The sequence below is a fragment of the Gobius niger genome (genome assembly GCF_951799975.1).
Source record: "Gobius niger genome assembly, chromosome: 6".
Lineage (NCBI taxonomy): Eukaryota > Metazoa > Chordata > Actinopteri > Gobiiformes > Gobiidae > Gobius > Gobius niger.
Window position 1 is genome coordinate 30,734,833 of NC_136857.1, and position 24,896 is coordinate 30,759,728.

General features: G+C 42.3%; 3 protein-coding genes across 4 annotated transcripts in view; all 3 read right to left on the reverse strand.

The window, feature by feature from the left end:
* Positions 1 to 335: 335 nt before the first annotated feature.
* pex10 (peroxisomal biogenesis factor 10) lies at positions 336 to 6,431 on the reverse strand. Its single transcript, XM_079558075.1, has 7 exons — positions 6,255 to 6,431; positions 5,284 to 5,364; positions 4,794 to 4,981; positions 2,446 to 2,661; positions 2,208 to 2,380; positions 1,966 to 2,098; positions 336 to 449 (listed from the first exon to the last, which is right to left on the reverse strand). The coding sequence occupies exons 1-7, from the start codon at positions 6,364 to 6,366 to the stop codon at positions 381 to 383; spliced, it is 972 nt and encodes a 323-aa protein (XP_079414201.1). The 5' UTR covers positions 6,367 to 6,431; the 3' UTR covers positions 336 to 380.
* Positions 6,432 to 8,364: 1,933 nt separating this feature from the next.
* Positions 8,365 to 24,896, reverse strand: part of LOC306964165 (tumor necrosis factor receptor superfamily member 14-like) — a 36,025-nt gene continuing 19,493 nt past the window's right edge. The window contains exons 1-7 of one of the 2 annotated variants that reach the window (XM_079558105.1): positions 13,899 to 14,012; positions 13,686 to 13,781; positions 11,115 to 11,240; positions 10,600 to 10,758; positions 10,444 to 10,528; positions 8,618 to 8,748; positions 8,369 to 8,509 (exon numbers count right to left, since the gene is read on the reverse strand). In XM_079558105.1, the coding sequence (XP_079414231.1) occupies positions 8,457 to 8,509; positions 8,618 to 8,748; positions 10,444 to 10,528; positions 10,600 to 10,758; positions 11,115 to 11,240; positions 13,686 to 13,781; positions 13,899 to 13,938 (690 nt within the window). In that variant the 5' untranslated portion in view covers positions 13,939 to 14,012 and the 3' untranslated portion in view covers positions 8,369 to 8,456. Of the gene's footprint in view, positions 8,510 to 8,617; positions 8,749 to 10,443; positions 10,529 to 10,599; positions 10,759 to 11,114; positions 11,241 to 13,685; positions 13,782 to 13,898; positions 14,013 to 24,896 lie in introns of those variants that run through there. The other variant, XM_079558106.1, reaches the window with a different exon arrangement.
* Positions 16,447 to 23,407, reverse strand: LOC306964166 (tumor necrosis factor receptor superfamily member 14-like). The gene is made up of 6 exons (XM_079558107.1): positions 23,173 to 23,407; positions 22,848 to 22,938; positions 21,536 to 21,664; positions 17,013 to 17,168; positions 16,846 to 16,933; positions 16,447 to 16,774 (listed from the first exon to the last, which is right to left on the reverse strand). The coding sequence occupies exons 1-6, from the start codon at positions 23,203 to 23,205 to the stop codon at positions 16,582 to 16,584; spliced, it is 690 nt and encodes a 229-aa protein (XP_079414233.1). The 5' UTR covers positions 23,206 to 23,407; the 3' UTR covers positions 16,447 to 16,581.

Below are 24,896 nucleotides of genomic sequence, written 5' to 3' on the forward strand. Positions count from 1 at the left end.
GATATATCGGCTTACCATCTTAGCATAAAGACAGCGTCCCAGTAGAGAACAGTGTTGGGCAAGTTACTGTAAAAATGTAATATGTTCTAAATAATCGGCTCTGTACTATGTAGGTGCAGTTCGTCTCTCTGTCCACCAGATGGAGCCCTTTACTTGGTATTTAAGCAGCCACAGGTTTAGGTCCTTCATCCAGAAAATAACCCTGTGCTCTACCCATTTAGAAAACCCTGTTAGTCTCTCCTCAGGGATTGTCTCTCAGCCCCATCAGTGTTTTCATCTCCTTTGCCAAAGGACACGGCGGCACGGCGAGAGAGCGGCCCACAGGCGCTGTCCCGTCTTCAGATTGGTGTGGTTCCTATCTCCCGTCAGCTGGAGTGGAACTAGCAGTAGTTGCGCAGATACACCAGTCTGTGCGGCTGGAACTTCTCTCGACACAGAGGACACTCGGCCTGAGAACAACAAGCACACAGCGCTGTCAGCAGGGATCTGAAACTAACACTCCTTCAGCTGTGCACATGCTAATCACTGTTTAAACCAGGGGTGCCCAAAGTGGGGCCCGCGGGCCAAATTTGGCCCCCAGAACAATTAAGTTGGCCCGCCAGAGTGACCTACTTTCGCGCCGCATCTGGTTAACCTCTTACCACCCGCCTAAACCGAACGCCTTCTGTCCTCTTTGGCTATAGGCCTGTGTAACACCTCATTTGAAAGCTAAGACCCACAAAACTGATCTTTTTCTTGCGTTGTTGCTGTGTTGTGTCACCTTTTTTATGTTTTATTTTGTGGGGGGGTTTTGGGAGTTTTTGTACTTTTATTGTTGAGTTTTTGTCCCCTTTTTTTTTTTTTGTCACTTGTAGGTTGACTTTTTGTCACATTTTTGTTGAATTTTTGTCACAATTTTGTTGAATTTTTGTCAATTTTTTGTTGAATTTTTGTTGAATTTTTGTCCGCTTTTTGTTGAATTTTTGTCACTTTTTGTTTGAGTTTTTATCACATTTTTGTTTTTGGTTGCGTTTACATCCTTGGTTTCTTCTAATTTTTTGTGGCTGTTTTGGTGCTTTTTTCCCAAGAATCTTTTTGATTAGGGTAAAGCCAAACTGGAGAAAATTGGATCCGTTCAGATGGGAGTTAAGAGGTTAATACTAACTCTCCCCCATTCATTCTCAATGGCAAATATAGATGCAGTACACTTTTTGGCCACCAACGTCAAATTGGGGCCGCTGTTTCACTCCTTTCGCAAAGTTAAAAAGTAACTAAACGGGCGTGGCAGAGCCTTTCCCCACCCACAAACTAAAGTCAAAAATTGCTGAGAAAGGGTGGTCTCGGAGGCTTTGGGGGAGACGAGGGGGGTGAGTGTGTGGGCGGGGTCTGCTCTGTTGACCGTCTCAGACCAAGCCCCTAGATCTGACAGGACTGACAGACTGCTGTTACCGGTGTCACGACTGTGCGCAAGGTTCATTTTTCCTAGGATAGTTGGTACACTCTCATTGCTTGATGTAGCAACTATACTACGAAAAAAACACTATATTGCTACAATGATTGATTTTGTTATATACTATTTGCATAGATAGAATTAAATGCAAATGTATACCAAAAAATAAAACAAAGTAACTATTTTTATTTGCAGTTAAATGTGTCTCACGCTGACATCACTGATTGGGACCCTAAGGCACTTTTTCATTTTGGCCCTCGGAGACAAAAAGTTTGGGCACCCCTGGTTTAAACAATACTTGGATATAACAGTTGGCTGAAGAGCAGGTGGTAGCTCTTTTTTGTTACATAACTAAACTATACCCTAAACTGAGACTATGTTATCGCGCATGACATTTTTACAACTGGTTTATGATGATTTTATTTTCCATTGAAGCTAAACATATTCCATAAAGGACAGTGAGTTTTCGGCTAATGTAACCTCAGTCTTAGTGATTTCTGTTCAGTTTTCACCAGAGCCCAGAGACTGATCCTGACCTTGTTTTGGCACCACTCGGTGATACAGTCCCAGCAGAACAGGTGACCGCAGGGCGTGGCCGTGCAGTGCCTCCGCGGCTCCAGGCAGAGGATGCAGCGGGCTCTGGAGCTCACTCCGGACCCTGAGTCAGGACTGAAGGGACAAACACAAATGGAAGAGCGGAAAGTCACGGACGCAGCGAAAATACTCAAGAAATGCCTTTTTTTAAACAAAGAAATTTAGATTTGCTATGGCCTTAAACCTGTGGAGCGTGTTCCTGTGCACTCTCCGCTCGCCCCGGGACCTCTGCCTCTGCCTGAAGTGGTGCAGCTGCAGGAGCACAGTGAGCAGCAGCTGGAGCAGGGAGAGCGCCCCCAGCAGGCGGTAGCTGGTCCTGATGGCGCTGTCGTCTCCCGAGGGCCCGGTCGCTCGCAGCTGAGGACACAAACACCAAGTTTAACCAGTCACTTCCTGGTTCCTACTCTTCCCGCGGGACTCACGTAGCTGACGCCGGCCGCTCTCCGGGACAGGTGATAGAAGGAGCCGCTGAGGTAGAACAGGGCGGCGTGGAAGCGGTGCAGGAGGTCCAGGGCCTGCTGGAGGACGGGCACGGCCGGGGCACAGGCGCTCCTCTGGGCCGGGGTCAGGACGGCCACTGCACGCTTCACGCAGCTCCGCAGACAACCCTCCACACCCCAGGGCCTGGAGGAGGAGACCTGAGCAGGAACACACGGCCTGGGTTTAGTCCTGATATGATACTGATAAAACAACCACAAAAAGACCACTCACATGTTATACAAGCTCAAGTCAAATTTTAGATTCAAAGAGAGAAAAATATATTACTTATATAACTTAACAGAAACAAGTGACCAACATAATATCAACTAAGAAATGGGTTTGAACATGAAGGAGATGGAGAAGAGCACTTTCTTTTACAAATTGTCTCAAATTGCAATAATAAGAAAGTGACAGAGTGATGCTAACATTGCTAGCTGCTGTGTGTCATCAGGCCGCCTGACTCCGCCTCCTTATTCACAAAATATATAAAACTTGAGCTCATTCATTATTTTGGATGAATCAGAGGAGCTGGTCCTCAAAACACATGCTTGAAAACCTAGACCTAAGCTGCAAGAGCCACATTGAGATTCCAGAGCCAATAACATTTGTCTGTCACCAGTCTGAGACCGGCTCGAATCATTCGGGGAGAGGTCGTTTGGAGCGGCATTTTCTGCTGATTGGATCCACTTGTTTGCGTTATGGGCAGCACCTCATGTTTTTGTGATCACCGTGTTGTTCTTTAGTGTCTTTTATGCGGTTCGGAACGGTGGAGGCGGGAGCGGTTCAAGAAGGATTCTCGTGTGTTTGTAAACTCACAAAAATTCAGTGCGAGAATTCTGCTGCTGGTAAACCTAACGCCACATTTCAAGAAAACATTCACAAAATCAAATTAAAGACCTTTATAAGGCCCCACGGGAACCCTGGTACTTTGAAATAACGTCTACATCGAGACTAAAATACAACTCAAATAGAACTTCATTACCAAAACCATGGCTAAAATGGAAATTTGGCTCATTTTTAAGCATGTTTTTGTTTCAGGCAGCGTTAGGAAAAAAACAGCCAGTCAGACAGATGGAAGGCCTCTGTGATTTCGGCATTTATTATGGCTTATATTTAGTGTAGAAAAGATCAGTTTTTCTATTTGTTTATTAATAGATATAGCCTAAGTATTAATAATTGATCTGTAACGTCTTGTTTGCAAGAAAAAATAAGACTCTATTGATCTGACATTGGAGAAAAGAGGAATATTCACTTTTTTCACTCTGAGACCAAGAGAATTAACTCAGAGAAACGTTAAAATCTCAACTGTTTCAATCTTTCCATCTGCTTTGTCACATGCGCTCCAGCGAGCTGCGCTGTTTTGGGGATTTAGCTGTATAGTGCCATCAATCCAGACCATTTTTCATGATATTTGTAGCACCACAGCATATTCTATGTTGTAGCTATGGACACATTGTTCATTTGAAAAGGTGAGACTCTAAGCTCTCAGTCGGTGAAAACAGTTTAATTCTATGTGCCTCGGTTCCTGAGAAATCTAAGATAAACAGAGGCTTGTTTTGATCAAAATCACAGATTTTGTTCTAGAAACAGAGATATTACATGTTTTATGAAACACTCTCCTTTCCGATTCACACCTCTGTCCTCTGGCACTAACATTATGTGAAGAGGCAAATGCCTAAATATCTCTGTTTCAAGTCAATTTCCAAAGACAACATTGTTGACATGTTTCGAAACACAGCGTGTTGCCGCAGATCGATTGATTATTGAAATAGTTGACAACTATTTTAGTAATCGATTAATCGTTTTCTGGTTCACACAGGCTCAAATAGAGCAAAAATGAAATGAACATGTAGTATTTTTGAAGAGTCTGTAGTGTTTTGTACATTGTAAATTTAATGAATATCTGTCTGTGTCTCGTCCAATCAGAGGCAGAATTAGCACAAAAAGTCTCCTACAAACACTTTAAGTTTACTCCATGAACATGTCCTACATATCACAGCCAAGCGACTAATCGATTAATCCTAAAAAAAAACTATAGATAAATCGATTACAAAATAATAGTTTTTTGCAGCCCTTAAAGAAACGCAATAATATATATGAAATGTCCAGATCGTGACTTTTCACAAGTTTTTGATCATCATTTATTTCACTTCTTTTCATCACAGAGCTACCAAAATCACACATAAGGTGTATTAGAGTGTCTAGTTTTTGTGTTTTTGGCACGCAATGTGTTAATATCTCAAAGAGACTCAAACAAACAGAACAACGTGGTGAACGGTCTAGAGCAGACCTGGCGTGGTGCCTCCCTGCCGCCCTCCTCCAGCTCTCTCTCCACACAGAGCAGCGTGCGGTCCAGCAGGTACGGCACCAGGCTGTGGCTCAGGACGAAGGCCGCACGCCGCCACGCAGACGGGACTCTGCGCTGGGACGGGTCCACAGCCACCATGTGCACATACTCCTCACCCAGGGTCTGGTACCCTGCAGGGGGAGACAGGTGTGAGTCTCCGCAATACATTCATATTGTAATACACTGACTGTGCAGACACTGAGGTCTTCTGCTTCTTTTCAGAGACTTTTAGACCATTTAAACATAATAATAATAATGGCTTTGTATTGTGCTTTTTGCACAGTCTGTGCCATCAGCCCCTCCGACCACCAGCCACTCTCTCACTACAGTCACACAGGCTTCCTGGTGTTTCAAACGGTCTCCCATCCAAGTACACACCAGGCCCTTCCTGCTGAGCTTCCGAGGTCTGGTGGACATCAGGGGCAATACTGACCTGAGAACGTGGTCAGAGTGAAGTAGGCCACGTCTGTGAGCAGCTCCACCTCCCTCCTCCAGTCCAGCCATCGCTTCGACCCTGACCAGGACAAACAGGAAGAAGAGTCACGAACTACACCTCTTCAAAGTATTTTCACAATCGATAAGTTCATTATCTGGAAAAACACATGATAAATATATGTGAAAAGATCAACTATCATTTCATAGCCGCTCTTCGAGCCTTGAACTACAGTTCTTACTTAATACACCTAAGAAATCGAGATGGTAAGTCAAATCCGTTCAAATTATCAGAAAATGTATATTCTTTTTTCTATTAATGGCATGGATGTTATTTCATATCAAATCATTTCAAAGCAACGTTACTTTGTACAGAGTGCCTCTGCTCTCTTGCTTTATTGCCGTCCACTTTTTGTCCATGCTAGCATACTTTTAGGCCTAGTCTTTGACAGCACCTGTGTTTACCTACATTTTCTTTATCACTCAAGAACCATTTGAAGCATCACCTCGCAGCATTTTTTAAACGTTACTCTTACTTAGTAAATACTATGGCTACTCTACCCACTCCTGTATATAACTGTGTGTTCCGACAATACCAGACTGTGGATCATAACTTCATCAATCCACATTCTTTAGAGCAGCCATTCCCACAGTCCAGGCCCCCCTTATCAATTCAAGATTCTCATGGGCCCCACAATAATAATGATTTACCCCACTTAAAGTCATTTTACAGCTAAAGTGACATACAAAGCAAAAGCTATCAATGGTTGTAGACAAAATACTGGTTTTAAACAGTACATTTTAGTAAACATATGTATTTTTCCTTACAAAATCAATATTTTCCAAAAAGCTGTTCTGTTTTGGGGACGAGCTTTGGGCCCCCCTGGTGGGCCTCATATGCACTACAGGGGGCCCACCAGGGGGCCCCGGACGTCACTTTGAGAAGCACTGCTTTAGAGAATCAGCTCTGACCTGCGACAGTCTGGACAGCCTCGTTGGCGCTGTTTCTCAGGACACTCTGGTAATACTCGTCCTTTTGGCTGGAGCGGATCAGCTGAGCCTGGTTCGCGGGGACGAGAGGCATGTTCCCGGGCCAGGCTCCGTCCGCACGCCCGCTCTCACAGCGGCTCGTGCTCCCTCCGCGGTCCTGACCGTCCGGGGCCGGGCTGCGGCATGGACAGCGCACGGCCACTTGGTTTGACCTTTCTTCACGTAAGTTTGGCAAAGAAGAAGCAAAGATGTGACAGAATGACACGACTTCCGGTGTTGTTGTGGCCGAAACAGACGAGTGTAAAGGAACTTCCGGGGCTCTCCGCGCTCTGCCGCCCCCGTGCGGCTGAGAACATAGTGCAGCCGATTTCTAAATGTTCTTTTGTTCATGACGGTTTTGACAGTTTTATGAAGTATCTTAAAATATATTGTTTGTTTGTATACTTTATTTTTCCAGTAGGGAAATTGTGCATCTGACTTAGCTCAGTGAGTATTTCATCACAGTGTGGGTCTCTATCAAACTCAATAGTCCTGTCAAATGAATTGCTATTGACACAGGTTGTTAGTTCATATACATGTAGCCTACATAAAGTTCACACCAGACAGCTAAGGAATATTATAATATATACTTGAGTAATTTGTCTGTAATTCGTGACACATTGCTTATTGTAATTCATGTTCATGGCATTACCTTTGGAAATATTAGGTGTTGCTTAGGTATTGTTAAGTGATACTGATAACTCAAAACAAATGTGATCAATCGCTTAAATAAGGTTTAGTTTGGGGGCACTAGTAAAATTCTCTTTGACAGATTAATATGGACATTCAGGAAGAAAGTCTTATATAAATCTTTTAACTGTACTGAAGAAATCCAAGCACAACAACACGCAGAAACCCAAACTTTAAATGTGACTATTTATTAAAAATTTCAGGTCACACATACAATTTAAGCATCAACATTATTAAGGTTTAATTTATAACAGATCTCTTAATGACGTTCATCACATCACAACCCTGGCAGGTGAAGGAGTGATGTGAAAGGCTGCGAGCCGCAGCTTAGAATTAAATGGAACAGCAGAGTTCAACACTACATGTCTGAAGCTCCCTGGAGGTGGAGCTGAGCTGAGTGACCATTATTGACAAAACCTTAAACCCAAGACTCGCAGAGCAGCTTTTTAAGAGAGCGCAGGAGCACATGGCTCTGTATAGGACAAAACATTGAAGATTACAGCCACGCTGTATGTCCGCAGATTTTGGTCCGTTTTCCAGATATTTTTGGGCAGGTTTGGCTGCGGAGACCTGGCAACCCTGACTACAGCTCCAGTTTCTATCGCTCCTTAATGAGGACGAATACTCTCGATTCCTCTATATAGGCTACATTTGGACGCCTCCACACCACAATGTTATGCTTCAGAATCATTACCCTTATTGTACATGTTGCTGGGTAGAGTACCTTTACGAGAATGAGAGTTCAGTCTGCCTACTTCAAAAATAATGTTCCTTTAGAAAGTGTTCCTCCAAGAAATGACACATTTCAGACAAAAAGGTCAAGGTAATTATCACACACCTCTTCTGTCAGACATTTTTAACAAAAACTGTCAGCCACTCTTTCTGTAAAAAACATTTGGTAATTTATTGATTCTTGTGAAAAAACATTTAGTGCACAAAACCTTGATGCAAAACACTCAGAAGTAATCAATTTAGAAACACTGTACTTCACAAAAAACAGTAACACACAGGAGCTGCCAGAGACACCAACGCAGGAGCACTGGTGGAGTTGGAACAAAACACAAACTTTACTGAACTGAACAATGTTGAAAACTGGGGTCAGCCCAGACCAGAGTTAAGTTTCCAGTCCCAAAGATGCAGTCTGGGAACCTGGAACCTGGGACCAAACGAGGCGTAGCTGGATCGGAAATGATCTTCTAATGGGCTGAGGTCAACTCCAAATGAATACAAAAGTTATTTAAAAAATATATCAGTTTCTGGTTGGCCTGTTCACTGCCTTGGAGTCACTGGGCAACACTCAAGGAAAATTGCACCGTCTTTAGGAATTGCAATTTTTGGGGGGCGACCAATGGGCTTTTCTGAAACAAGTCCTGGGCAATATGAAGAGTAAGAAGTTAGGCAGAATCCGGTCACACTGGGCAGAGGTTAAATTGGAATTAAAGTCTAACGCTTTGGTCACTCGGGACTTTCTTGCTGGCCAGGCTGTCCTCTCAACCTGCGCAAAACCACTGGAACACAAATATCTGTGTGTCAGTAGCAGGCTGAGGAACAAACGGATTAGAACATCTGAAATAGTGAATGAATTGATTAGAAAATAGAAGCTGACCAGCACTAACCGAGTATTACAGGACAAATCACACAGAAAAGGAGCGACACGATTATGCCGTAACGGTTCCGTGAAGCAGATCCACACAGCACGTCCTCCGTCCTGCTTCCCGCTCGGACGACGATGTTTGCTTCAGAGCAGCTGTGGAGCAGGAGGAGTCAGGTCATTGGGTTGGATCAGTCTTTCTCACACTGGGTGGTCTCGAGTGCGAGGTGCTTACTCAGGATCATCTGCAGCTTCACTCATTTAAATGGGAGACACTACAGGCATTTATCATTATTTATTTATTTTTAATGTTCAGGTTTTGGGCCAAATCCTAGACTTCACAATAACACGTTTTTGTTTTGCGATAGATTTATTTGGGAAATTGTCGTTTCAAGGGCCATTTTCAACAATATCTCGACGTTAAGTAGCACCGACAGACGCCAAACCTTCCATACTAGGACTGAACGATATTTTGAAGGTTTTTTCAAAGGGATTTTCCAATATCTAATTCCTGGCCTGATTTATTGAGTTTTGAATTCCAATTCTTACAGATTTTTCCACTAGTGAACAGCTTATTTTAAAACTAAAGCCCTCTGAGAAAGTCTTTGTAGCTAAATATATGAACAAAATAAAACTATAAATTGAAACCAAACTTGATCCATTATTCAGATTTCATCACTGAAAATATGGGACGTTTTGGATGCTTTTTTTTCCCGGTATAAAACGCCTTATTTTATATGAAAACTGAAAATGACACAAAACTTTTTCCCCCCCTCATATTTATGTCAGTAATCTACGGTACAAGTTTCAAATGGATATCTCTACATTTAAAAGGTTTCCCTATGCACCTGCAGCGTCTCACATTAAGTTTACTGTGTGATGTAGTTACACGGCAGCACCAGTGGGTGGCCGTCACATCACACGCAAAAAGCTCTGTTTGAACCATGGACACGCTGCAGTTTTGAGATAACCACAAACTCAGGAGTGCAGGGGCCCCGTTACGTCGGTGCCTAGTGTGTTTATGTGACGTCAGCGCCCACGCTGGGCAAAACAGAAATACAGTTTGCAATGAGAGATACAGCCAGTTGAACTGCTTCAGTTTGAAATTTAAAAAGAGGAGATCCACACGTCCGAGGCGAAAAAGGATGACTCGCACTGGCTTGATTTTGCATGACATCCCTTACGTAACCACATCACTCATTTGAATTGTATATATTTGATCAGAGATGCATGTTCTGTGGTAGGCGATAGCAAAAAAAAGCATTTCCACTCAGCAGTTTTTATATTGGTTTACAGAAGGGTATTGTCTTTATAATGTGCTCTGGATATGTAGTTGATGGGAACTCTAGCCACTCGCTGGTGCAGCGGTGAGAACTCCTCTGAGGCCGAGGAAGTTGTGGGAGTGCTCATTTTAAAGCTCTGAAGAGATATCGGGTTTTCATTCCATTGTCATGTTTTTGTCATGTTTTTTCACATTTTCGTTTGATGTTCCTTTGAAAATGTGGCCAAACACAACCAAAACAACAAACGTTTCACAATCATAATGAGGAAGAAGCTTAGATGAGTTTTGAAGGTCTTAGCTTTCAAATGAGGCATTGCACTGGCCTATAGGCTATGACCTTATAGATTTGGGTAAAGCTGACCTGGAGAAAATACACTCGGTTAGGGTGGGGTTTATGGTTTGTATTTTTATTGTTATTTTGTGAATCACTTTGTGACTTTGTGTCTGTGAAAGCTTCTTTCTAAATAAACTCTACTTCCTGACTAACTATAAAAAATGGATTACAATGTTTGGGGAAGAAACAATAGTTTGTGAACCACTGCTGTAAGTGACACACACACAGTACATACCGAGTCCAGGCTGTGCAGCTGCTCCCCTGTGGTGAGAAGGTTTCCTCTGGACAGTCTTCACACACAGTGTCGGCTGAACTGGTCCCTGAGCAGGAGGAGGAGCAGAGGTAACGTCTCTGTGTGCACAGTATGAGAGGATTCCAGAGCGTTCCTCACCTGGCTCTTTGACCTTCTGCCCAGGAGAGCAGCTGGAGTGTTTCTGAGCTGCCTCACAGCTGCCCCCCTCCCTGACGCGCTCACAGAAGAACCCGGGCCTCGCGCCGCACACAGCGTCACTGACAGAGCTGCAGGGCTGCAGGGAGAACAACCCGTGTGCTGCAAACAGACAGGGAATACAGTTTAAAGTAAGTCCTCAGCCTTTTCACAACAACCTCATCAAACACTGGATCTACACTGGACTAAATTCAGTCTAAAGTCGGGGTAAGACAAGTCTAAACCTGAAAAACACCAAACTTCAATGCACGAGTAAAGCATCAATGAACTGACTTCTAAAGGAATCTACTTTGAGAACAACAGGTTTAAGCCTTTCTGAGCAATGAAACAACATAAATACAAATTCTCTATGGAAATTTATGAAAATATTAGCAGTGCACATGGCAGCACAGATGTTTTTCACAGACATGTACATTTTCAGGTAGTACATGTATATGGTCAGATTTTGCGTGGCTCACCTGGGTGACAGATGAAGCAGGGGAAGCAGCGGGTTTGCCCGTTGGGTTGGTTCATGTAGGTGCCGTTTGCACATGGTCCACAGCGAGTGCCAGAGTCTGCTGTGCAGTGCTTTATCACCACAGTGCCTGCCAGAGCAGAGAGAGAGAGAGTCTTGGAAAGTGCCCATTTCCACTGGGACCGTCCTCCTCACAGACCAGGGACGGGATGAAGTCATATTTTTCTTATACATTCAAAAGAGCCATGGCTGACATGCATTTAGCTAAATTATTTACTCTTGTTTGTTTCTTCTTTTCAATGAGAAGTTTCCTTTATTTGATTGACTGGAATATAAACGCAGTCCCTTTGACATTGAATCAAAGAAAGAGGGCAGTGTAGAACAGCTCCTGTTAGAGCGAGTGCTGGGCGGCGCCACAGTATCTTAACTGTCCCATGTCACATGACCATGTGGCCTGGAGGCCGGGCGTGGCAGATCCACTGACTTTCACAATAAAACTGTTCAGGGCTTTGGCCTGGCATTCCGAGGAGCTGCTCAGTGGGACAAGTGAGTCATGACACCAGTCTCTGCATGCAAGTACTTCGTTCAAAATGGATCTATTATAGGTATGCAACTAAAAATGTTAGGAATATAACATTTTAGTTGTATGGTATTTGATCTATATAATATAATTAATGATTATATTAATGTTTTATGGATGGATTTCGTCTTGTGATTTCATGCACCTGTTTAGGCCTTTGTATGGAATAAACTTGCCTTGCTCATTAACATTGTCTAATTTGAAGCTTCACCTGTGCCTGTGGAGCACTGGAGCTCAGTTGGTGGTTTTGTTTGGCCCATAGGTTTTATTAGACAGGACGGCTCAGGGTGGGTGTGGACGGTAGAGACTTTAAGCATATTGACAGAGCCGGGATTTTAACCCACAACAATGTCTTGTGCATTGCAGCAGGCTCAACCACTCGACGACAGGTGGCACTGATAAACAGTGCTGTGATATAGACCCTTGGATACAAAGATGTATGTATGTATAAGTGTATGAATGTATGAATAAATGTATGTATGAATGTATATATGTGTGTATGTAGGCTGTATGTATATATGTAACTGTACATATACATGGACATTTAATGTAACATGAAGTACATTGCCACTGAGGAGACAGATTTACGACATACGACACTAAACAACTGCCTGTAGTAACTGTACATCTGTTGTCTGTGATGTTGCATTGACTATCTGTATGTGACTGACACAGCAGGAGAGGTGGTAGAGCGGCCAAAAGATTTACTCAAGAAAATGAATGTTACTTTAAGTAGTAAAAAGTAGTGACCCAAATAATTACTCAGGGAAGATGAAAAAAAGTAAGAGCAATTTATCAGTAACTGTTTTAGAGTAAAAGTCTGATTATGTTTCAGTCGTGGCATCAATTCAGAGAAACGAAACATTAAATAATCGGAAAATGTTAATATTTTCAAAGAAAATACCATAAAAACCTATAAAAAGAAATCAATTTAAGTATTCCCCACTCGGTTTTATGTTTTTACATATCTACATATAAAATAATAATTATGATAATAAATATAATATAATAATATATATATATATATATATATATATATATATATATATATATATATATATATAATAATATATAATATATATATATATATATAATATATAATAGTAAATAATAAATTAATCCCCATTTACCTGAATGGAACTGAGTTGACTATAACATGTACTATTACTGTTATCTCTCTTTTTGTTTTTTATGTTTTGTATGCATCACTTACGTGGTGATATGTTGTTGTCGTTTTTGTTTTGTCGTAATTTAAAAAAAAAGGAGAATTAAGTAACAAAACACAAAATACCCCCATTTTACGCGTCAAAATGAAGATTTAGCACTTAAAGAGTTACTTCTTTTACTCAAGTTAAAGTACAGATGCTTAATTGTTATACCACTCGAGTGGAAGTAATGCCTACTGTAAGAAAAAAGCGATTTGCAAAAGTACAGTTACTTCAAAGGGTTACTTAAGTACATGTAGCCTACATGTAGCGTAAATATGACTGATACTTCCGCCTCTGCTTCGATTCTTATTGAGGTCATTGTGGCCTTAAAAAGTCGATGGAGAGGGTTAAGTAATTGCGTACTTCACCATCACAGTAACACCTCCAGCTTTATTTATTCTGATTCTTTATTTCTAAAGAGTGTGGTGGGCTTGTCTTTGTGTTGGAATCATTGACAGTATAAAGCTGAAATATGGCGCACACACAAGGAAGTGGAGGCACAGTTCACTTCAGGGCCAGGGAGCTGATGCGTGTCCCTGCCTCTGGCCTGTCAGCAGCTGCTCCTTTAATCGCGCTCACACATTGTAGTATAACTTTTTTTCGGAACATAGTGCTTGAACTTCGGGGACGGAGCCAGGTCAGGTGATTTACCAACAAGGAGTGAAAAGAAAAAGCAGCTGCGCCACAGCTCACTGTGACGCGCTGTCTGCGTCTCTGCTGCACGCACGGAGGAACGTGCCACCGTGTTACCGGAGGAGGAGGAGGAGTAGAAGAGTCTTGGGGTTACCTTCGCGGCACATGGGGCAGCACTGTCCGTCCGGAGACGCGTATTCCTCGGGTCGGCAGCAGAGCGCGGGCAGGAGCAGACACAGAGCCACGAGACCTGGGTCAGGGGAAAAGTCACATAGAGCTTATGGAGCTGAAACATGGCGGGCGAGAGCCAGAGCCTGCGCGGCCAGTGCGCTCAGAGGCGACAAAATAAACATTCCCGGTGACTTACCGAATAGCCATGCTGTTAACGACCGAACATTATGTGGCATTACTATTGTTTCGCCTTGTTCGTTATGCCTGGCGACGGGCGGATGTGAGCCGACCGAAAAATTTCACAGTAAAAGACCCATTAAAGAAACCATGAAGCTTGCATTGCTCATTCCATCAGATCAGCTACTTGCTCTTATCTTTACCATCAGGCCCTTCTCACACTGATCCTCTAAAGGCCATTAGAGTTTAGGGTTAAACAAATCTAAAATAGATAGGCCGACAAAAAGTAAACATTTTAGGTTAGGCCAACTTATAGTTTAAAGACACAGTGCGTAACATTTTGGAGACAGTTGCCTAGCCTGGCACGAGCCAGACTGATATCTGTTAAGAGATACATGGTGATACAGTCTGGAATTGTGCAATCTCGCTGACTCCGGCAAAACCAAGACGAGCCAATCACAGCAGGAGGCGGGAGTTCGGTGTGTTCGAGATGAGGTTGTGGCTCGCCTGGATGATCAGCGAGAGTAGCAGACGCAACGGGGGCGGAGAGAAAAGTCTGAAGACCATCCGACCGCTCCACATGCAGAGACGACGAGAGCGGCCTCAGATCACGCAGCGTCTCGTTCAGATATCACGTTCATTTAAAGTTGATCCTAAGTAAAAGTCATTCACCTCCTGCTTGGTTTTCTTTACTCAAGAGACATCATTCTTCATCAGAGGAAACTTTCCCATTTGTTTGTTCAAGTTTGTGAGATAAAACACGTCCTTTTAAATCCTGAGTTGTTCTGTAAAAGCATCAAACATGAGCTCTATTTTAGGGGCGATACAAAACTTTAATAGTTTCAGTCACAGTTTATTTGTTCAGATCTAAAGAGGAGTGGAGGGGGTCAGAGCATGTTTCTGATCACACAGACTCGTATCCAATCACCTGCGCGTGAGCCGCGGACAGGTGGGTGTTTTCCCATCATGCACGGGGCCGTGGAGCCCCTGCAGTTGCCTCTGGAGAGATGCTGCGGCTGATCCAGTCGGCTGCTCTCGTTGGGGTCTCACGATCTTTCCGTGCCCCACGTGCCCGTGACATCAGAGCCCGTCTGGAGCAAGCCGGACAGAAATCTAACCGGCACCGTGCGTCTGCAGTCGGCTGTAAAAACCGTCTGGCTCATCTCGAACAAGCCTAAGAGTGCGTCATCTTCCACGCTAGGATTTCCCATGAACCAGTGCTCCTCCTGGAACCAAAACAGTGAAGATGGCGACCACGACCAGTGTCGTCGACTAAATATTTAGTCTTAATTTTAGTCAAAGTGATATTTTTGACGACTAAAATTGGACTAAAACGCAATTAAAAGTTTCTCATGAGACTAAAACTATGACTAAAATGTCCAGATATTTTAGTCGACTAAAATAAGACTAAATCAAAATGAAAAGGAGAGACTAAAATCATCCAAACTTCTATTGACTGAAAGAGCCTCATGTCATTTACAATCACTGCCAAAGGATCAGCTCTGAGCTTTGTTCATGTGGAGCAGCTCCATGAAGCAGAGGAACAAAATTAAATATGATTATAATGAATATTATCAATGTAAAGTCGACTAAATTTACTTGCAATTTTAGTCGAGTAAAACTAGACTAAAATGGAAGATTTTGTTTTACTAAATCTCGACTAAAATTGAATTACATTTTCGTCAAAAGACTAAGATTTAAATATGTTGTCAAAATGAACACTGGCCGCGACACAACGATCTTTTACCAGTGCACTTTCTGGACTTGTCCTTAAAGCCACAGCAATGTCTGCACAGTCTATGGCTGAATGAACCGTCTCCATGGTTACGAAAACTTTCCATTCAGAAAACCTGATGTGACAATAAAGTTTAAACATGCAGTGTGAAGCATATAACATAAGGTCTATAAACAAATGTTCCTACAAAATGAGCAATATACATTCCTTGGAGTATCCAGGCAGTGCTTTCAGAGTTTCAAATACTTGATGCATGCCCTGTGCACTACTTATGCAAACTTCAAACATAAGTTTTAAGTTTGTACTTATACAAACTTAGGGCAGGGAGTTAGTTTGGCTTTTAGGACACATGAGAGTTTCTATATACTGGACACACTGGATGGTTAGTAACTGGGATAATATTATCACACATTTTTTAATGAATATTTATAATTAATGAATTTAATAGTTTTTTTATATTTATCAAAATGTTTGCAGATTGTGTGTGATGACATTTCCCTCAATCACATCCACGTTATTTATTTATTTATCTTTTCACCAACACATGTATCTTTCTTTGGTTTTGACTACTGTGCTGAACTCTTCCTAAAAAGATGAATTGAATCATTGCACAAAAACAAATCAATAATCAATATACAAATCTAGGAAGGAAAGGAATTAGTTGATACAGATATATTCACAAGCCCTTTACATGAAACTATTTACATGTACACGTAGTGGTGGTGGTAAGCAACGTCACATTCATTCCCTCACACTCTCATTCATCCTGGCCTATTGTACATGTTTTTAATCATAGGGGAAAGGAAACCTACGCAGACAAGGGGAATGTGTAAATGTCAGAGTGGAAGAATCCTGGTCTTGGTGTGATCTTTCCTCAGTTTGGTCTCAAAGTGTCACAGGGCTTGATTCTTTTGGTCCAAAGGTGCTGTGATAAAACCAGTTATTTGTTTCGTCAATCACTTATAACTCAAAGCACATCATTTCCATTTCCGAGTCTCTTTTTGAAGCAAACCAGTGCAACTGAAACTATAATGACCAGTGTCACAATCACAGCTCCAACACTGATCCCAATGACCACAGGCATGTTGTTTCTTTCTCCACATTCAGCGTCTGAGGAGAAGGTTCCTGCATTTACTGTGATTTTATCCATCTGCTCACATCTGTAAGAGCAGATCAAAACATCTTTAGTCAGTGACATGTTATTCAGACCCAGAGCCTGTGCTGTACTCACTGTGTGTGCGGCTGACATTTAGACAGAGTCCCATTGGAAAAGGTTCCCTCGTCACATGGAGAGCACACAGTGTCTGCAGAGGGACTACCTATGAAGACATCACCATCACTTCACCTGATATAGACTATCAGAGTACGTAACAATATGCTTTAAGTGAGTGTTGTTACCTGGTTTCTGGATGAACTCTCCCGGCTCACACCTCCTGTGTTTCCGAGCAGACACACAGCTGCCTTCTGCCTGCTGCTCACAGAAGTGTCCCTCCTGAGCTTCACACACCGCGTTAGACATTGTGGAACATGCGGTCTTCACTTTCAGCCCGGCTCCTGCCAAGAACATACATGTGCACTGTTGTTTGGTGATACAGGAATGAATTCTTCACAGTTTTGCTTCACTCGCTGGACTCCCTCAGTATAAACAGCTACACTCGGCTAATATGTTTATAGTTTTTCTTCCACCATCCTGCAAATAAAGGCTGCATCTGAAAAGTGGCGCCCTTTATTCTTTTACCTACGGGGAGTGAGGAACAGGAACTTCAGCTGCTGCTTCTGCAGGTCAGGACTATCTGACCTTCTTAACCCACCGGCAGGAACAATGGGAGGAGTTACTTTGCCTCCAGCAGACGGAAACACCCAACCACTGGCTACGATGTGCCCTCTGCATAATATGCACTGCTGCGAATTTAACCTCTTAACTCCCGCCTGAACCGAGAGCATTTTCTCCAGTTCAGCTTTACCCAAATCCTGTAGGCCAGTGCAACACCTCATTTGAAAGCTAAGACCTACAGAACTAAATTGATATTTTTCCTCACATCATCAGATTTTTTTTCATCACTTTTTTTGTTGGGCAGGCATCTCATTTTTGTCAAATTTTCTTGACTTTTTTGTCACTTTTTCGTCAATTTTTTCTTTTTTTTGTCCATTTTTTTTGTCAGTTTTTGTCAGTTTTTCATCAAATTATTCGCATTTTTTTGTCAAATTCTTGTCACTTTTTCGTCCATTTTTTCCTCAATTTTTTGGCAAATTTTTCTCACTTTTTTGTCAAATTTTTGTCAATTTTTGTAATTTTTTTGTACAGTGAGTTTATGAAAATGAGCAACGTGGATGGAAGTTTAGTTCATGGCAATTGGAAACAAATATTTATAAAGCTGCCAAGTAATGTTTCCACCGTTTCTACGTTGAACCTTCATGTGCTGCTGTGGCTCTAACGCTGGTATGACCTGCTTTGCATTTTTATTATATTTTTATAAATCCCTCGAAACGAGACACCAGATTGAGTTTATGGGAACGAAACGGGATTTTAAACAACACATTTTGTTCTTATGGACAGAACACATCACAGAATTGTTTGATGAGCAAAGGCGTGAACTACCCCCGATATTTAAGGACGGTGAAGGCCCAATGATATTACAATCTGAAGTGTGTTATGTTATTCATAGTATAAAGACCAAAAAAGCCATTGGTCTGGATGAGATAAGTGTAGAAATGATTAAGTGCTTGGAAGAACTGGGTGTAGGAAAACAGAACAGAAGTGTTGAATTCAATGTATGACAATGGTGAAATCCTCCTGAACTAAAGCAAGTCAATCTTTATCACCCGAACAAAGAAACCTGGAGCAACGGTGTGTGAGTCACACAATTTACTTTGCAAACTCAAAATGACAATGGAGACAAGACTCCGAGCCCATGAGTGTTATGTCACGCCAGTGCAGACATACGGATGTGAGATTTGGACCATCTCCAATCAAATGGAAAAGCAAATACAAGCCACAGATGTACGGCACACTGGACAAGCCACACACCCCGTTATATAGTATAACAGAGAAAACTCCTGAAGCAGATTCGGAAACAGCAACTAGACTTTCAGGGACTCTGTATAAGGGAGGAAGGGTTGGAATTGGTTATTCCTCAAAGGGAAAAATCAATAGGAAGCGAGACAGAGGGTGCGGCAGAGAACAACTTTCCATGAGCCATTCTTTTCCATTGTATTGTATTATAAAAAAAATAATAATAAAAGGGATAGGAATTGTTAAGATTTGATCAATATCAGTGTCATTGAAAATTCAATTCTCACATTGTTTGCTTATGAAATAAAACATGGGCCGCAGTGGGAGGAAAAAGTCTGTGAACCCTTTGAAATTTTCCACATTTCTGCCTAAATTGATGATCTTTTATTGGCCAAAACATGTAAACATTCACAAAAGATGGAGGAATAAGTGAGTACACCCTTAGATTCAATATCTGGTTGACCCTCCTTTGGCAGCAATAACTTCATCCAGACGTTTCCTGTAGTTGCAGATTAGACGTGCACAACGATCAGGATGAATCTTGCACCTGCTATTCCAAAGTAAAGTATAGGCATTTGTATGATATATTGTATCACTACCACTATGGAGCACTCATTTTTGTGATAGATATAAGTATTTTCGGGAGGTATTTTTCAAACCCAGAAGACAAGACGCTTGGATTCAGTTAACTACTTTTTAGATTTAACAGTAGTAGAAATATAAATATTCACAATGCAGTTATAAGGAGTTGACATTTGCAGCTCAGCTTCATAAATGGCTAAAAACACATTTTGATTGACTCTTAACTATAAGAGTTTAATCCACTTTGGTTCTGGCCAAGGTTCACCAAGCATCCATCAGTGAAGAGACAGTCACAGACATACATTATTCTGGCTGATAGTCACTGAATCCCGGAAAGAAATTCCAACTTGTGGCGAGTGGCCTCTCCTTCAGGAAGGTTGAATAAAGTCCTGCACCTCTCGTAGCCAAAAGCACATTTTCACCACATTATTGCTAGGTAAGAAAAAAGAACAGGCGTGTCCAGAGTAGGTTAGAAAGAGCTCCTTCTTCACAGCTTTCGGTGCAAACATGACACCTGTTCAGACGCTCAGGGGGTGCGTTTGTTTTCTCCTAAGGGGCAGCGACGCGTCCAACTCTTCCCTTTTTTTCAGTTTTTAAAAATTATTATTTCTTTCTTACAACAGAAATAATGAAAACGCCGTTTTACAAATTAAAGTCAGGCTGTTATGTTATGTTATGTTACAGATGTCGAGCTCTTCCTGTTTGACACTCTGACGTAAAAAAACGTCAGAGTGTCACAACTCAGTGGTTTTCCAGCAGAGGGCGGAGCAGCTGCTCAGAGAGGAGGATTCAGGAGGATTGCTGAGAACTGCGTAAATGAAGCCAAAATCCACTCTGGGGGTGTTTTTGATAAGGAAATAGCATAACAACATGGCTAAAAGCTCCAAAAAGTCGATTTTGCATGATATAGGACCTTTAAGTTCAGGACTTTGACTTTGGGCCATTCCAGAGCGTATTTTATTCTTCTGAAACCATTCTGAAGTGGTTTTGCTTTTGTGCTTTGGGTCATTGTCTTGTTGCAGCTCCATCCTCTGTTGAGCTTCAGCTGTTGGACAGATGGCCACAAGCTTTTCTGCAAAAATATCTTTATAAACTGAATAAATGTTTCTATTGATGATAGCACGTTGTCCAGGCCCTGAGGGAACAAAACAGCCTGCTCCATACTTCACAGTGGGGACAGGGTATTGATGTTGATGTGCTGTTCCATTTGTTGTGTGTTCCTCCCAAACTATTCAACTTTGGTTACATCAATCCACAGAATATTTTGCCAGTAGTGCTGTGGAGCATCCTAGTGCTCTTTCGCAAACTTCAAACGTGCAGCAATGTTTTTTCTACCTCATTGAGTATTCTGCACTGTGCCCTTGGAGTCATCTTTGCAGAGCGGCCACTCCTTGGAAGTGAAGCAACAGTGAAGTCACAGATGGTTCTGTGATCTTTTCCTGCTTTATACAAATAAACAATGCTTCTCAACAAACAACAACTCTTAACGTAGCTCATTAGCTCATTAGCTCTTGGAGGATCCTTAGCAAAGGTGTGTAGTCACTTATTCCATGCTGTCCTGTGAATGTTTACATGTTTTGGCCATTACAAATATAATAAAATGTAAATGTTTGGGTGGTATTAGTTAAAGCGGACACTATTTACTCATTCTTGTGATTTAGGGCGCACTAACACTTGACATCAGCAGGATTTAGACAGATCTAATTAACTTTTTTCTTTACTTTTAAACCGGGCACGGTATAATAGCGTGTATAATAGCAAAATAGAAGACATATCTGGTCTTGAAGTTGGAGTGGCAACAGCAGAGACTTTAGTAAAGTGGGACATGGATCCTCTGTCTGGTTTAATAAATGAGGGGGCAATCCAAGCGTATATATATATCATGTACTGTACACATTGCTGGATAACTAAATATACCTGTAAGCACCATAAGGAGTCTACAGTAAAGGTTTATACTGTTTATGCAGCCTAAAAAAATAGATAAATAAAAGTCCACGGGATTACACAGTGACAAGACATCTCATGGTGTTTTGATCTTGGCCCTCATATTTATTGAATAAAATGTCACGTGGCAAAGCTGCAGTGGCTTGTGGCAATGTTCCTAGCTCCTTTCCTCACTCCCTCCTAACTGCACGGACACTTCGGAGGTTCATTGTTCGTTTGGGTCAATGATAAGGAGAACGCAAGCTCTGACCATCTTAATCTTATTCTGCTTCCACATACACAGCTAGAATACAGCGAGAACCTGCGGAGTGGGAAAACTACAAAGAGCAGAATTTGGTTAAGGAATGGATGAGTGGGAGTGCTTTGGCATATGAGACATTACCAGGGTCACATATTCGACAGGGAAGGCACTGGGTCATTCCTGTGGGATTGTCCATGTATGTGATGCCCTCATCACACGGCAAACAGGACGTACTGCGGAATTCTGTACAGTGTTTGTTCACCCGGGTTCCTGGAAAAAAATATGTGATGTTAAGAGAGGAGGAAACAGGGTCAAGGACTACATTTACTCAGCAACTGAGCCAGACTCAGGGCCAGATCTTGTGGTTCATAGTGCAGGCTGTAGAGAAGACAAGTGCGCAGACGGGTGGCGCTCCTTGCAATCTTCAGTGTCATACCTGACGCAAAAAGTGGGCAGGACAGGAGGGGGGTACAGACTTGCATTGTGATGTTGTGGTGCCACCCCCTCCCCATGCTTTCCCCAGACCTGCGGAAGGCGTTGGTTTGCAGGGAGGGGTTCTCTTGTACATGCGTAACATGCACGATGCAACGCGCAATGTTTAATAAAGATTAAAGAAATAAAACTGTTCCTCTTCTGCTTCAGATCCATGATGAGCGGGCGGGAAAGAGAGGCAGCAGCCTCAGCGTTGGACATCGTTCAAATGCACAAAGTTACAAAATGTGCAGGATTTAATTGATCAGAAACTGTTATATCGGCTGCGGAGGAGTTGCAGAGTTATGCAGTAGTTGCAAGAAAACTGTAAAGTATTGGAACATTTGCGCTCCAGCTGCAGGATTCTTGGAGCGGCTGAATTGGAAAAGAAAAAAAAAGTTGCTATGCGCCCTGTAAAATGCGCTTCTTTCTTTTGGACTGAGCTGTGGCCACACAAGGAGCATCATCAGGAGGTAAAGACTGACACCCGATGGAAATGTCTCCTTAAAACACAGATTAGACCTGGTGTTGTGGCACTTGAAGGCATGTGTGGTTTATTTATGGAAAACTGTTGTTGTTTTGGTGTTAGAGGTGTGCGTGTGGATCTACAGTATCAAAATAAACCCGTGCATAACCTACGCTCAAACAGACTTTTCAAGGCAATTTCGCTTTTGTTTTCACTTTGACGTCGATTCTAAGGAAGAAGACAAGGCAGCGCGATGTAAAGAGTAATGTGAACATAATGTGAAGGTTGCCATAGAAGAGCAGCTCGAGTGCTGCTTGTAATGAACCACGCCTCAGTCGGCCTCTTTTTCTTAAATAATGCCCTCTCCCTAGTGGCTCAGCAAAACCTGCGCCTCATGCAAGATCGCGCGTGCACCACGTTGCGTTTAGAGTTGCGCACGGACTGCGCCAGTCACAAGATCTGGCCCTCAGAGTGAGCCTGGTTTATGAACAAAATAAACCATGTTTTGGCACGTACCTGCAGGGCACATGGGGCAACACTCCGGTCCTATCTGGTACTCCGCACGATGACAGGTCAGGATTATCCCAACGTGAGTCAATATTTGGAACTGTCAATAAAACACAATTAACACCAGAGATTGCGCCTCATTAGCCAGATTAAATGAGTGCCAAAATAATGGTTGTGAGTGTGGTTCTAAGAGTAAGACTGTGCGTGTCCTGACCCGCCCTCCCTCTCCTGTGGCCCAGGTGAATAACTAGTGAGTTGGATCAACTCAACTATGTCACACACAGTGAGTCAACACGTGAGTCAGCAGATTCCATAAATAAGGAGGCTGTCCTACCAGTAGAAGAAAAAATCTCTTAGGGTTTCTCATGTTGTATTAATAAAGTGAGGGTCATCTTCATCTTCATGTTGTCCTTTTGTAACACATTGGAAAATCTGAAAGAAAAGGATATTCAGCTGTAAAGTAAAATACACAGCTACTACATCAAAGCTCCTTAATAAAACTCTACATCGGACGTGAGGCTCGTTGTCGTGGCAAACATGGCGGCCTGCTTGTGCCTTGCCGGTGAGGCGAACCCCTATGCCACCAATGTTAAAAAAAGACGATCAAACTTACAATTCACTGATAAAAGTCCAGCTAATCGACGGCTGCAGCTTCGAAACAAATCCACATGGTCCAAATAGCGATCGGTAGTTTTCCTCTTTGAAGGTAAACTCTTCATCCCCGTGTGTGTCCTGGTCCTCTGAGGCGCCTCACGTGTTTCTGTTTTGCCCATTTGACGAGTTAGCGTGATTTTGAAGCTGATTTTACTCTTAAAATCACCAGGTCCTCTCCCCATTCCGCCGCATGTATCATCCGTGCTCCCGGTTTGTTTGGGCTGAGTGTTTCCCTGGGATTGACCTGACAGGCGCTGCAGCATTACGCCGTCCAGACTGCGACAGGACTGGCCAATTCTCCTCGATTAAAACGCACCACGCGAGTATCGTGATCGACCTTTATTAAAATCTCGATTAGATTCAAATTAGATTAATTACCCAGCCCTGCGTATAAGCTTTGTTTTCTCATTTCATTTCATTTTTTATTTATTTCAATCGTTGAATATTCTTTCATTTTCACATAAAATAATGCTGAGAGAAGAAGACAAACTTCCCTTAACATGTATCACTGTCCCGTGTTCAATAAATAATGGTCATGTGGAGTTAAAAAGGACAGAAATACTGTTTTAAAGGAGGAAACACATTATTATTATATTTGACATACATAGAAGTGAATGATTTGAAGTGTTTGACAGGAAAATCCATGAACAACTGGAGCTAAAGTCTGTGCCTCCTTAAAACTGAAATAAAATTAGATAAAGGAAAAAAGTGGAGTTTCTATTTGATATCATTGCACTGGGTTAAAGGGTCAAACGTCAATCTAGAGTTTTATTACACATCTTTGTACTAAATTATAGCATGATAACAGAATTGCATCAGAAAACAGCATAGGACTTAAGCCATGAGTCCAGATAAACCAGATAAACTCTTAATTAACACGCTCATCATATCAGAAACTCCGCCCGGTAACACTTCATAACAGTAGACATCTAATGCGGTGATCTTCTTCTTTCAAAGTCAATAGTGGACAAGAATTATATCAGCACTGCCCATGCATGCACTCAACTTGTGCTTTCATTTCACAAGTACGGTAGCACCTCTGTGAATATTACTTACTGTGTTCAATTGCGTGTTGTAGCGATCCCTATGTATCATGATGAATATTTTGTATAGTGAGAAGAGCATACCGTCCCAGCCTTACCCCCTGTGGTTGTCTTTGTAGCGTTCTGGTGACAACTGAGCAGTATATGCGTGGTTATGTACAGGCAGAAGAGAGGAAGCGATCTGGCATGTGTCTGCACTGAAGTCATGTGGGAAGAGTGTGATCTGCGGGGCATGACATGTACTCCCATTTTAGTCATTAACCCCTTACTATTCTTCAGTAGAGCATTACATTTTGCATTTACATTTTGTTGCTTTTTTTGGGTCACATTTTTGTGGCTTGATCACAGTGACAAAAAAGTG

Coding starts and splice junctions, on each gene's coding strand:
- pex10 (XM_079558075.1), bottom strand. CDS start 6,366: ATGCCTCTCGTCCCCGCGAACCAGGCTCAGCTGATCCGCTCCAGCCAA. Junction 4,982..5,283: donor CACTCTGACCACGTTCTCAG/GTCAGTATTGCC, acceptor CTCCCCCTGCAG/GGTACCAGACCCTGGGTGAG. Junction 2,662..4,793: donor GCAGGGAGGCACCACGCCAG/GTCTGCTCTAGA, acceptor GTTCCTGCTCAG/GTCTCCTCCTCCAGGCCCTG.
- LOC306964166 (XM_079558107.1), bottom strand. CDS start 23,205: ATGAGAAACCCTAAGAGATTTTTTCTTCTACTG. Junction 22,939..23,172: donor AGAGATTTTTTCTTCTACTG/GTAGGACAGCCT, acceptor TTTTATTGACAG/TTCCAAATATTGACTCACGT. Junction 21,665..22,847: donor TTGCCCCATGTGCCCTGCAG/GTACGTGCCAAA, acceptor ATTTTTTTCCAG/GAACCCGGGTGAACAAACAC.